The 14,456-nt window shown below is 38.1% G+C and overlaps 1 protein-coding gene and 2 long non-coding RNA genes across 7 annotated transcripts in view; 2 read left to right on the top strand and 1 right to left on the bottom strand.

The window, feature by feature from the left end:
* The window catches only part of LOC144013474 (FERM and PDZ domain-containing protein 4-like), a 49,958-nt gene extending 45,833 nt beyond the window's left edge, over positions 1 to 4,125 (top strand). For all 5 annotated transcript variants that reach the window (XM_077512420.1, XM_077512419.1, XM_077512417.1 and 2 more), the window contains exon 16: positions 65 to 4,125. In XM_077512420.1, the coding sequence (XP_077368546.1) occupies positions 65 to 3,267 (3,203 nt within the window). In that variant the 3' untranslated portion in view covers positions 3,268 to 4,125. The remainder of the gene's footprint in view (positions 1 to 64) is intronic.
* A 6,275-nt stretch (positions 4,126 to 10,400) lies between these two features.
* On the bottom strand, positions 10,401 to 12,024 carry LOC144014913 (uncharacterized). The gene is made up of 2 exons (XR_013282635.1): positions 11,878 to 12,024; positions 10,401 to 10,831 (listed from the first exon to the last, which is right to left on the bottom strand). It is a non-coding gene; the product is annotated as an uncharacterized LOC144014913 (long non-coding RNA).
* Positions 12,025 to 12,624: 600 nt separating this feature from the next.
* On the top strand, positions 12,625 to 14,248 carry LOC144014912 (uncharacterized). Its single transcript, XR_013282634.1, has 2 exons — positions 12,625 to 12,771; positions 13,818 to 14,248. It is a non-coding gene; the product is annotated as an uncharacterized LOC144014912 (long non-coding RNA).
* Positions 14,249 to 14,456: the final 208 nt, after the last annotated feature.

The following is a 14,456-nucleotide window of genomic DNA, read 5'->3' as shown; positions in this document are numbered from 1 at the left end:
TCATCAATCATTTCGTTATATGCCACCTGTGTAAAATTCCTCTCGCTCTCAACTTCCTTTGTAGGTGTTTACGCATCTCGAGGCTTCAGCCCACAGTCTTCATCAGACTCCGGAAATGAGACAAACTCCTCAGAAATGACAGAACTCTCGGAGCTGGCTGCTTGCCATCGACTCAGCGAGAGCCACATGCGCCTGCTGGTGGCCACGAGGGAGGGCTACCAGCCTTTGCTTGAGGAGAAAACAGAGTTCCCGGTTTCACCCATCACTGAAGGAACAGCCCTAAAGAAGTCCCGGAGTCCACAGCACCTCCGACCACCTGCTGTCCCGCCAAGACGGAGCCCACATTTGGACACACAAGCATCATTGCAGCCGGACTGCCTGGGAGGGAGGTCTCAGACAAACCTCTCCTCTAGTCTTCAGCGGCCAAGCTCCACAACGCCAGGAGGTAAGCATCACAAAAAGTCTGCAGACTCAAGCAGGAAGTACAACACCTTTAGCACAAGGGAAGGGTACCGGGGTGGCAGTAGTGGAACCATTCATCTGGAGAAAAATCAGCATACTTCATTCTTTGATCGAGGAGGAAGCCAAAGAAGACATGACTTGTTTTTGGAGGAAAACCCTCATGCTCAGGACCACAATGTGAGCAGCCGCCCCAGTGACCATCAAAGAATTACTCGCCCTTCCTCGACATCTGGTAGCCTTTTAGATGTTGCTACAATAGGGGAGTGTACTGCAGATAATAGAACTGTCGAGCAAGATGAACATCTTGTAGTAGCGTCGTTGCTGTCCCCAAATAAAAACAACAGACTGGTGGGTTCTGACCAAGGATCAGATATACTGAATGACCATCAGCCTATTTCAAGACAGCAAAGTGTTGCACGTTTGTGTGAATACCATCTTGCAAAAAGGATTTCCAACTTACAAGGTGAAGCCCACAGTTCTCTACAGGGTTCCCTTTGCTCATCACTGGATGCTGGGGGCAGTGCAAACAGCAGCGTCTGTGCCACACCGACCGACTCACCACTTGGTCCGGGGGCGATGGAGTCAAAACACCATCGCCTACAGAGACACCCAATCTCCAGTTCCTCTTCGTCTTTACTCCGGGTCTTAAACTATGAAGAACTTAAGCCTGGACAGAGCCCCCAAACAAAGGATTTTCACCCTCATGCAGACCCTGTCCTTGTTCGAAAAATGCTGCCTAACATTCACACTCCTGCTGCTGGTGCTGACTCTGGTCGTCCCTCCTCAGCCACACCCTCTAAACACAAAGAGACAATTACAAGCAAAAAGCCCTGTTTGAAAGGGTCGAGCCAAAAAGAAGGCAGTGAGGCATACAGGCAATTGATCAACTACCTAACTGTAAGCCAAATGCACCAAGGCGGAAAGCTACACAGTGCAGGCATGGGGGGCGGTGTAAAAAAAGACACTCGACGCTACATCACAAGCAACCCTCAGCTTGTCGAAATGGTCAAGAATCGAGGGAGTACAATCCCTCGATGCCAATGTATTCCATCCGCTTTTGTTCGCCCGAATTTGGTAAACCCAAATGCATTGCAGCTGATGAATAAAGATCAAAGGTCATACCACTCTGCCACACTTCCTGCCAAACTGAAACGAAGCCCTGACATGTTCACTCAGGGCCCAAATGGTAGGTTAGATGTCAAGCAGGCAAATACGGAGAGAAGAAGCTCCTTCTCAGGACTACATAGTGAGCTTGAGAGGAACGGTCTGGACCCAGATCAGTTCCTGTCCCTGTATAAGAGAGATGGCTATACTACTACCCATGAGGGTGGGGGGACCACTGGCAGGCCTCCACCTCGTTCAAGAAGCCAACCAAGTGGTGGCACAGATGACTGGTTCAGCTCAGACCCAAGAGAAAGGCATACAGTCCTTCAACCTTCGGTCTCCTGTTTAAGTGGTCAACGAGCAGACCTGAACAATTCCTTGCTAGGAAGGGCTCCTTCAGCTTTCACCAGGCAGGCATCTACAAGTACCATGGCTGGCATTTCCTCTCCATCCCCACCACTTCGTCCACAGTCTCCCCCTCCTGCTGTATCAATCGAAGCACAAGCCAACACTGCTTCCAGCAACTTTGGATGCACACAGGATGCCATCCCTTCAACTCGGCCAAATCAGAACCACATACATGCTGTCAGTCCAATCCCGTCACAATTGGATCCTCTAAGTGATTACTCACAAAGGGGCCGGGAGCTAAAACGCAGCTCTAGTAACGTCACTAATAGCTCTGGTAGTGTAGAGGTCCTGTTTGAAAAGCCCAGCCGAAGCCAGAGCCAGCAGCCCTTGTCACCATCTGTGCCCCAGCAAGGGGAAACCAAAGTCCAGAGGAGGCCAACAAGGAAGAGGCTATCCAAGAGTTACTCCCAGGGCTCAGTGTCATCTCACACCACATGCTGGTCATCAGGCACCAGGATAGACAGCAGAAGGGCTTCGGTGGCATTTCCTTTGCAGAAAGACAATAAACAAATGAAGGGTTCTCAAAAACTGGACACCAGTCCATGGAGGTGCAATGGACCTTTCAGCTACTGCTTCTTTAAACGTAAAAGTGAGGGAGAAGATGATGAGAGCGAATGGGACACACCAAGACGAAGTCGCGGTGGGAGTAACCTAGATAACGACTGTGCTGCGTCATTGGCCATCTTTCCCTGTGGCTCAGCGGTGGATGCGGCTGGAGAGCAGCTGTACGGTGAGGTCCTTAACAACATGAGCTTTGGCGATCGCTTGGCTCGGGTCAACGCCCTCAAGGACCGCATGTACAGCTTCCCTTCCGGCTTCACTGACGTCCGGCGTGACGCCAGTGAGCTCATTGCCCTGGTGAGGTCCAGCATAGGCCGCTGTGATCGAGGCGTCCAATTTCCGATGCAGGAAGTGTCTCAGTCCAAGCAACTTCTTTCAGTGGAGTCCAAAGAGTTAGGCCGGGCATGCCGGCGGATGGCGCAGGCGCATAGCAGTCCAGAAGAGATGTTGCTCGCTGTGACGTGCAGTTTTCAGGTGCTCTGTTGCCTTTGTGAAGCTTGCATGTGTCTTGTAAAGGGACTCAGCACAACTGCCTCACACCAACAGAGAGAGGTTGTTGCAAAAGTAGATGAGGTCGTTATGAACTATATCTGTTTACTCAAAGCAGCTGAGGCTGCAACTGTGGGAGCACCAGGCGAACACAGTGTCAAGGCCCTGGTGAGACATTCTAGCACCATGTCAGCCATCGCGAATGCACTCACACGTTCTCTTAAAACGCTGCTTAGCAAGTAGAGTTTCTTTTACTCCTTTTGCTGTCTAAGTGTGGCCTATGCAGTCAGCAGAAGTCTGTTTTTAATCCTCTTGTTCTTTTTGAGGCTACTGCAGGAGTTGTATAGTTTTAGCCATTACAAAAAACATCACGAACTGAAAGAACGCTAAGAAGCAGTTCTCACTTGATTTTTATTTCCATGTATAAAAACAAAGCCATATGGTTGACACCCTTTATATGATATACTGTATACCTAGTAGAACTCCCTTTACTTGTGCATTATGTAATTTATTAAAAAAAAAATATATATATATATATATATATATATAAATATATTGTATTTTGTACGATCCAATCACGTTTTGCAGTAGTAATTCCAGTCAGTTCATTAAGTGCAGTTTTGCAGCCCTGATGCAAACAATCTTGAAATTACACAAATGCAAGCAAATTTGAGCGATAGCTTCTTTATGTGCTAAAACCAAGGTTGTATTTGTGAAAGTGAGCAGACGTTCTGTTGCAATCTCGCGATTTTGCAGTCTGAGAACAAGGATACAAGTGTTGTTTGAGTGGATCTACAATTTCACCATATTTACCAATGCTTGATATTTCAACACTTTGCTTATTTTTTAGAATGATAAATGTTATATACTATAATGGAAACATATATATATATATTTATTTTGGGCCATGTTTAAGACTGTTTTAGCTATTTTACAATTATTTTTGACCTTCTTGTGTATGTTTTTGGGATCACCTTTGTGCTTGAAAATTTAAATCAACACTATTTATCTAATGCAGTGATGGCTGATGACAAAACAATGTTTTTGTTTGTTTGTTTGTTTTTTTACAATTCACAATCCTATTAAAACAAAATATTTTAAATGTTTGTGCGTGTTTTATGAAACTTTCGTACATAATGTCTTAAGCTCGCCTGCCCTTGGATGTGTGTGGGTGTTTTTATTTTTTGTTTTTTTTTATTTTGATGCCATTAGCCATTTATCAAACGTAACATAAGCACTCATCCCTTATTTGCATATAGGGCGCCTGTTCAGCGCGTGTAGCCTGGTCTACCAATCAGATGGCGGTAAACTGTATCTGTAATTGATTTATTTATGTTTTTGTTTTGTTTTCTTAACATGGTGGGGGGTTTTCTCAATCAAATCAATTAGATTGTTTTATTTTATTTGTCTGGTGTTTGCAATGAATTATTGTAGGAGGATATATATATATATATATATATATATATATATATATATATATATATATATATATATATATATATATATATATGTAAATGAAATGTGGTGTAGTGTTGAGACCATTGCGGGACTCTCCCGGTTGAAGATGGAGGCCACTCTGCATGTTGCTCCAATTCTCTCACCAAGTCCAAGCTACATCTAGTTTACCCCACTAGATGGCGCACATGTTCTACAAATGACCCTGAAGCATTCATCCATTTTCTGTACTTTCTCAAAAGATGGGCCAGTACCCGAAAGCGTGTTGCAGACCTATTTTGGACGAGTGGCAGGTGGTGGTAACTGACATAAAGCATTTCAAGGTGATGCATGTCACACAAGAGTAAGAATATGTTTATCGGGTCTCATGTGGCATACGAAGGCGTGCTCCGTTTAAGCTTGTTCGTTTGTTTTGTATTTATGGCCATGTTTTTCATACAAATATTTTCTATTATTTTGAATGCGTAGGAATGGAACTTTGTCATAAACAAAAAAAAGATCATAAAATATTTGACATGTATTATTCCATCGTGGATGAAATGAAGCCGTCGCTGCAAGGAGGTACGGTATGTCCTGAGAAACAGACAACAACAATCCTGTTGAATCATTTGAACAAGTCTCATCAATCATGTCAGGCGTCATCTTTTGATCATACAAATTTGCAAGTGGGAATGATGTTAACACCATGTGGAAGCTCATAACTTTAAAAAAAAAAAAAATCGAATGTTTACATTTTAAGGTGTAATTTTTTAAGGGGTCCATTTTTATTTTTTCAATGTTATTTATTTATGTTCTACATTTATTCTGTCGAGCAGTAAATTTTCAAATATTTCCTCTACTAATGATCTTATTCATTTTTAATCTGTTTGTGAATGGGTGAATGTGACACATTGTAAAGTACTTTGAGCGCCATATGATGTAGAAAGTGCAGTCCAATTTCCATTTAAAAAATATATTTCATACTTCTTAGAGAGAATATTACAAGGCCGCTTCTGTCAAAATTTGATGGATGACATTCTTAATTAGATTAGGGGGGTCATGTATGGGTCATGACCCCTCCCTAATGAAGATTAATGACCCTTTAATGACTTCCAGATGTCATATAATGAGGGTTAATGACCTTTAATGACTTCCTGATGTCATTTAATGAGGGTTAATGACCCTTAATGACTTCCTGATGTCATTTAATGAAGATTAATGACCCTTAATGACTTCCTGATGTCATTTAATGAAGATTAATGACCCTTAATGACTTCCTGATGTCATTTAATGAAGATTAATGACCCTTAATGACTTCCTGATGTCATTTAATGAAGATTAATGACCCTTTAATGACTTCCAGATGTCATATAATGAGGGTTAATGACCTTTAATGACTTCCGGATGTCATTTAATGAGGGTTAATGACCTTTAATGACTTCCTGATGTCGTTTAATGAGGATGAATGACCTTTAATGACTTCCGGATGTCGTATAATGAAGATGAATGACCTTTAATGACTTCCGGATGTCGTTTAATGAAGATGAATGACCTTTAATGACTTCCAGGTGTTATATAATGAAGATGAATGACCCTTAATGACTTCCTGATGTCATTTAATGAAGATTAATGACCCCTTAATGAAGATGGATGATGTGTAGGTGGTGTTCCTACCTGTTTTTGCAGATATCATGGCTGACCCGGGTTCAAATGCTTATTGTTTGGTTAACTTCCGGATCCGGTGCACGCCCCCCTAGATTGAGTGAATAATGAATAATAATGAGATTGAATGACGTGATCAGAGGGAGTGGTTTAGTATGGGTAAAACCGCCGGGGGAAAAGTACTAGCCATTTCTATTATGGTGAAGGGGGAAAAAGCATGCGCAAACACGGCTCAAAGAGTGTATTTTAGAGGTTGTAAAACAAGAAGTATAAGGTAAGGTTAAACTGTGATACGCTGGTTGGTATTATGAAATTAAAAAACTCTAACATGAAGTTATACATTATATGTAAAAATGTTGTAAGAGTCGTTCGTGACTGCTGGGGTTGAATCTGAAAATAAACGGATAAAACTATATAATTTCCCCTTACTGATATAGTTCCTATCTGACATTTTTGTTCAATATTCCTGTGAGTAGGGGGGAAGCAGATGCAGTCAAAGATTCATGGGGAGGTCAAATGTATGTCTGTGCTTGTGTGTGCGTACGCGCATGTATGGCTGCATGGGGGTCAAAGACGTGTGAGGACAGACGGGCGGCTGAAGAAGTGTGAGGTTAGACGGTGGCTATAATGTTGTTAGTTTGAAAAGACAACACTTCCTAAAACATATTACAAAAATATGCATCGACAGATCTGATTCTATTTATAATGATAATTTTATGTAGAAATTGGTGAAAAGCCATCATCAGCGATAGTCTCCTTACCCCTGCGAGGACAGCGGCTGCTGGTCATAAAATTAAGGCTGAAGGAGGAGGAAGAGAAAATATCGGGGGGTTCCTCCTATCTTGGTTAAAATGAGCGCCATTTTTGGTCTGAGAAAGGCGATTGTTCAATATTCCTGTGAGTAGGGGGAAGCAGATGCAGTCAAAGATTCACGGGGAGGTCAAATGTATGTCTGAGGGGCCTGTGTATGCGTGTGTGCGTTTGCATGAGAGCTGAACAGTGTAAGATTAAACGGTAACTGTAATGTTGGTTTTCAAGAAGAGATTTCCAAAACTGCTTCTTTAAAAAAACATCTACACAGATATCCATTTATGATAGTTTTATGCAGCAACCGTTAGTTGAAACATCCTAGCTAACATTTTCTCAAGGATTTGAAAAGTGGTGACAAGTGAAAACTAATTAAGCTTACCTATAGGCGTAACGGTGTGTGGCTTTGAGTCCATCACATACATGCTCTGCATAGAGCATATATGCGTAGCAGCGAGGTATGCGTAGCAGAAAGGGGAGATGTCCCTACACTCGTGAGAATTTTCTGAGGCTTGTTGGAGACACTAAGACTCTGTCACAGTTTGAGTGTGTGTGTTTCAATGACCATAATTGTTGGGGGGCTGGTGGATATGAGCGAGGGGGTTGGTTAGACGTCTGCCAGCGTGCTCTCCTTGGGATATTTTCTCAAATACTAAAACCCAAATGCCAGTCCTCTGAACCGAATGACCAGTTGTCTAAACACATTGAATAAATGTAACCCCTCATTTTCCAATGCCATAAAAACATTTTACATGAAGACACAATTCACAAATTGCTCTCATGCGATACAAAATGTTTACCACAAGTCAACAATATTTGAACACAACGGACTTAACTGGCGTTCACACAACAACTCAAAAATTGAATACACTTGTTGCTAATGATGTGACCACACCTATAAACTCAAGTTCAGAGTGTACAGTTTGCTGGAGAGTCCAAACAAGCGCAATGGATAGAGGCAGAGCCAGAGGAAGAGGAATTAGAGGAGGGAGAGGAGCAGGTCGAGCAATGCAAAAGTTATAAAATAGTAACATGGAATGGTAAGGGTATTCGTAAACACGAAAATAAAAATAATAATTTAACCATCTTATTACAGTCTTTCTCAATTGCTAATACACATTTCTTGAAACCTGTACCCATTTTCTCAAAACCGTAAACACAAACACAAAAATTCAAACAATTTTCACAAAAGCCGTGACTTTTCACTTCAAAACCTATTATCCGGTATTCAAATCCGAACAATATATTCAGATCATACACACAGTAAGTCAAAAATATATTCACCATGAGAGCATTTGTTAGACACGACATAAAATAATCTAACACAGAGCATCCAGGGTAGGTAGTCAACAGAGGTTTATTTTACATGCATGAACAAACATAGTTTTTGGCACTAGACAAATTACTAACCAAGTTAAAATTATGGTGAATTCAAATGAAATAGAAAGGGTGTATGAAAATAAATTCCTTGGAGTAGTTATTGATGATAAATTATGTTGGAACCCACATGTAGAAAATGTTAAAAGGAAAATGTCAAAAATCATCGGGATACTCTATAAAACTAAGGATGTCCTGAACATGAACTCATTATATATATTATATAGTTCATTATTATTACCATATTTGACCTATTGTGTGGAAATCTGGGGAACTGCATATAAAACAAACACTAACTCTGTTTTCAATTTGCAAAAAAGAGCCATAAGGATTATTAATCGTTCAAAATATACAGAATCAACACATCCATTATTTATCAAATTAAATACAATGACATTTTATGACTTGGTTGAGTTTAAAATAGCACAAATAATGTACAAAGTATATAACAATCTACTCTGCTATATTACTCAGACATTGTTTGAAAATAGACACAGTCCTTCTGATATAAGGGGTACAAGTGTGTACAAAAAACCCAAAACAAGAACAAATATTAAGCAAAGGTGTGTTTCTGTAAAAGGTGTTAATTTGTGGAATAATCTGGGAATTGACTTGAAAAGATGTGACTCACTTGTTGAGTTAAAAAAAAAATGTTTAAATGCAAAGTTAAAAAAAATTACTTTTGTCAAATAAGAGCATGAAAATTGTATATAATGAGTATGAGTATATGATTTATAAATGTATTATGGTATATGTTTAGGAATTTTATGTATATATGTTGCTGGATAATGCACGCATCATTTTATTTTTAAAAATATTAACCTAGTATTGTATCAATAATGAAATAAGTTTAAATGTATAATGTATGAGGGGTAGGACTAAATAAGTTAACTTCTTCCTACTCCCTTTTGAACATGTAAACTATGATGAGTTTGTTTTTTCTTTTCTTCTTTTCTTTTTTAACTTTTGTTTCTTTGCTGTTTGTTTTTATGTTCAATAATTCAATCAAAAAACGTGATAGCGTCAAAATGGGTACTTTTAACAAAAAAACATGCATTAGTCTTAGGGCAAAATAATTTAGGAATAGTGTGAAATGTGTTTAAGTTTTATCCAAAAAGAGTGGATGAGTTTTGAGAATTGGGTCTAAGCCTGAACCGTGTGTAAGGTTTGGTCAAAAAAGTGTTTCATTCCAGAAATTAGTCTCGGAAACTGAGAATTTGCTTCATCGAACGGGGTTTGGTGTTTTAGCAACTGATAAAAACTGTTAAGTTAAAAGCGGACATGACAATACAATAACCACACATAACAAAATCAGAACAACCCTATCTCAATTGTAAATAATACATTCAAATATTCACACCAACTTCTAGGCCGTGGGGTGAACCCCAAAAAAGTGCCTAGAAAATGAGTTTCGCTCCACTGTCTGGGCACTACTTGTTCAATGCATTTTTTGATAGATAATACCCTTCTGAACTTTGGGTTAAAAGTTCACCCAATGTTTTCCTGCCCCAATTTTGTCACAAGCCAGAAATGCATATATAGGTAAATAACAAAAAACGAAAATCTTGTGCTACAGTTTTTGGTTGTAAAACGTCTTACATTAAATTTGGCAACAGAAAATCATTCCCAGATGTTATAAATACATGTACCTAACATCAGAAACAAGTATTGGTGGTTTGGTGCAATCATGTGAATTTAGATAATTAAATATATTAAATTTGTGCCAAAAAAACAAAAAACGCTTCAACTAGAAGTGAAACCAGCACACGGATGTTACATTTAGCTATGTCTATGTTTCATATATGAAAACAATTCACAACCTATTACGTAATGAAAGGTACACAAGAAGCAGCATACATCGGCCAAAAATACTACCATGCACCACAAACCTGGAACAAGGCAAAATGGACTAGATGGAAATAGATGCATTCAGAGCCCAGATTATTATAACATATAGAATATTTATTAAAGTATCAGATTGTGTCATCACAGCATGTCATTTATACCCCCCGTCCCCTACCCAAAAAATCTTAATAATAAAAATAATAATAATAAAATAAAAATCAAATGTGCATTCACAATAAAACCTTTGGAACTTCATTGGAACAGCTCTCTTTTATTTTTTTGGCAGACCAATTTAACAAAGGTCTGTGTTGTGGAAAAATGGAATACAGACATTTTAATTTTTGCTTGAAAAGTGTTAAAATGGAGAGTTAACATCTTGATAATGAAACAAACAAAATGGCAGATTTTACATAGATTTTACAGCCCTGCACTGTAAAGTGTCCTCGTATGCCCTGTCATTTTCCAACCTGATGTTGTACCAGCCATGTGTTAGTGTCACTTTCTTGGCTTACATCAGTAGACTCAGTAGTTGATGTATCTGATGAGTGAGGTACCCTGTCTAAAAGTTTGTCAGTTGTTGGTAATGTCTCTACAAAAACCATTTCAGAGTTGTTGCTGGAAAGGGGTGTGAAAAACCAGATGGGGGAAATCACGCCTCAATCTTCGTTTCAGTATATCCTGCCTGAAATAGAAAATTGAAGGGAAAGATGAGCACAAGATACACATATTCACATCACACTAGGGCTGCTCTATTATGGAAAAAAATAATCATCACAATTATTTTGGTAATATTTGAAATCAAGATTATTCTAAACAATTATATTTTGTTCAAATCAAGAAAATATTTCAACATTTGAAAATAAGACAATCACAATCATATGAAACTATAATTATGTAAGTTGCTTTTGGATCCAACAAAATTTTTAATATATTATTATTATTATTATTATGACGTTAGCAAAAATTTGAAGTTGGGGTGCAGTGTGTGTGTGCAGTAAGCTAGTTTTGACATGGGTGTGTGGTAAAATAACTCGTGTGGGCGTGCCACAACTCAAAATTAGTATTATTAGTGCTGCAGCTATCGAATATTTTGGTATTTGGATATCCTACTGAAAATTCTAGTGAATAATCGTATATTTGGATAGAAATACAAATATACCTATAGGCCTATATACTTTCTTGGTCAAAGAACAATTATAAATACAGAAGACAAAAAAACACATTTGCATGTAATAATTAACAACCAACTGGTTTTCATTTTTAGAGAATCAATTTTATTTATTTATTTATTTATTTTTAACTTAAATTGAGCTTGTCAGCAAACTATTTTTCTCTGAAACAGTGAGATTTTAGACAAATCTCTCCCAATAGATTTCATAAATGTGTTTCAATGTGAAGATTTATATGTTACCCGTAGTCTGAAGCATCAAGATCCCCGTGTTTATTAACACTGTTCACAAACCCCTTAGCTTGTCCATTCTCATCACATCTTTGTCAACTATAATCCTTTGACGGATTACTTGTTCACAAAAAGAATTTGTAGCTCTCAGCATTGGGTTGTCTAAAACACACCTACACTCACTTAACATGTGCAGAGTCATGCTTTCTAATTAATGCTGTCTCGAAATGTAAACAGAATACAAGTGACATATTGCTGACCAATGCTTTACTTTTGAAATGTGTAATTTTAGCAAAGTGACAATGAAATAGTGCAATGTAACAACTCACATTTGTTCGTCCCTGGTTGCTGTTGACTTTAAGAACCTTGTGTAATCTCTGAAACAAAACTGCACCTCCATTGTGACACAGTCTTTTGTCTTGAATATGCAGAAGAATGGAACAGTCTTTCTTCATCTCAGCGGCCTGCAGCAACCACCCCGCTTTTAGACAAAAAAGAATTACATTATAAGTGTTATTGTCACATCACCTCTTTACAGTATATGCACATCACAGATTTAAGTAAAGTAAAGTGTTTGTTGAGGTTGATGAGAGAGAGTTTGGGGAAAAGGGAGTGTGTAGCTGTGACTATATTATGACTGATGGGCACAGGTAACTCGAGTTTGGTAACAACTGTTGGATTCACTCGATAAATCATTCAGCAGCTCGCGTTTTTACTAAACTAAACTAAACTAAACTTTGAAATTTATTTTTACAAATGATGCAGATGGCTGGAAGAACGGGGCCATCTGCATCATTTGTAAAAATAAATTTCAAAGTTTAGTTTAGTTTAGTTTAGTAAAAACGCGAGCTGCTGAATGATTTATCGAGTGAATCCAACAGTTGTTACCAAACTCGAGTTACCTGTGCCCATCAGTCATAATATAGTCACAGCTACACACTCCCTTTTCCCCAAACTCTCTCTCATCAACCTCAACAAACACTTTACTTTACTTAAATCTGTGATGTGCATATACTGTAAAGAGGTGATGTGACAATAACACTTATAATGTAATTCTTTTTTGTCTAAAAGCGGGGTGGTTGCTGCAGGCCGCTGAGATGAAGAAAGACTGTTCCATTCTTCTGCATATTCAAGACAAAAGACTGTGTCACAATGGAGGTGCAGTTTTGTTTCAGAGATTACACAAGGTTCTTAAAGTCAACAGCAACCAGGGACGAACAAATGTGAGTTGTTACATTGCACTATTTCATTGTCACTTTGCTAAAATTACACATTTCAAAAGTAAAGCATTGGTCAGCAATATGTCACTTGTATTCTGTTTACATTTCGAGACAGCATTAATTAGAAAGCATGACTCTGCACATGTTAAGTGAGTGTAGGTGTGTTTTAGACAACCCAATGCTGAGAGCTACAAATTCTTTTTGTGAACAAGTAATCCGTCAAAGGATTATAGTTGACAAAGATGTGATGAGAATGGACAAGCTAAGGGGTTTGTGAACAGTGTTAATAAACACGGGGATCTTGATGCTTCAGACTACGGGTAACATATAAATCTTCACATTGAAACACATTTATGAAATCTATTGGGAGAGATTTGTCTAAAATCTCACTGTTTCAGAGAAAAATAGTTTGCTGACAAGCTCAATTTAAGTTAAAAATAAATAAATAAATAAATAAAATTGATTCTCTAAAAATGAAAACCAGTTGGTTGTTAATTATTACATGCAAATGTGTTTTTTTGTCTTCTGTATTTATAATTGTTCTTTGACCAAGAAAGTATATAGGCCTATAGGTATATTTGTATTTCTATCCAAATATACGATTATTCACTAGAATTTTCAGTAGGATATCCAAATACCAAAATATTCGATAGCTGCAGCACTAATAATACTAATTTTGAGTTGTGGCACGCCCACACGAGTTATTTTACCACACACCCATGTCAAAACTAGCTTACTGCACACACACACTGCACCCCAACTTCAAATTTTTGCTAACGTCATAATAATAATAATAATAATATATTAAAAATTTTGTTGGATCCAAAAGCAACTTACATAATTATAGTTTCATATGATTGTGATTGTCTTATTTTCAAATGTTGAAATATTTTCTTGATTTGAACAAAATATAATTGTTTAGAATAATCTTGATTTCAAATATTACCAAAATAATTGTGATGATTATTTTTTTCCATAATAGAGCAGCCCTAGTGTGATGTGAATATGTGTATCTTGTGCTCATCTTTCCCTTCAATTTTCTATTTCAGGCAGGATATACTGAAACGAAGATTGAGGCGTGATTTCCCCCATCTGGTTTTTCACACCCCTTTCCAGCAACAACTCTGAAATGGTTTTTGTAGAGACATTACCAACAACTGACAAACTTTTAGACAGGGTACCTCACTCATCAGATACATCAACTACTGAGTCTACTGATGTAAGCCAAGAAAGTGACACTAACACATGGCTGGTACAACATCAGGTTGGAAAATGACAGGGCATACGAGGACACTTTACAGTGCAGGGCTGTAAAATCTATGTAAAATCTGCCATTTTGTTTGTTTCATTATCAAGATGTTAACTCTCCATTTTAACACTTTTCAAGCAAAAATTAAAATGTCTGTATTCCATTTTTCCACAACACAGACCTTTGTTAAATTGGTCTGCCAAAAAAATAAAAGAGAGCTGTTCCAATGAAGTTCCAAAGGTTTTATTGTGAATGCACATTTGATTTTTATTTTATTATTATTATTTTTATTATTAAGATTTTTTGGGTAGGGGACGGGGGGTATAAATGACATGCTGTGATGACACAATCTGATACTTTAATAAATATTCTATATGTTATAATAATCTGGGCTCTGAATGCATCTATTTCCATCTAGTCCATTTTGCCTTGTTCCAGG

This window comes from Festucalex cinctus, chromosome 2, assembly GCF_051991245.1.
Source record: "Festucalex cinctus isolate MCC-2025b chromosome 2, RoL_Fcin_1.0, whole genome shotgun sequence".
Lineage (NCBI taxonomy): Eukaryota > Metazoa > Chordata > Actinopteri > Syngnathiformes > Syngnathidae > Festucalex > Festucalex cinctus.
The sequence above is the reverse complement of the archived record's forward strand: the minus strand, read 5'-3'. Positions and strand labels throughout refer to the sequence as shown.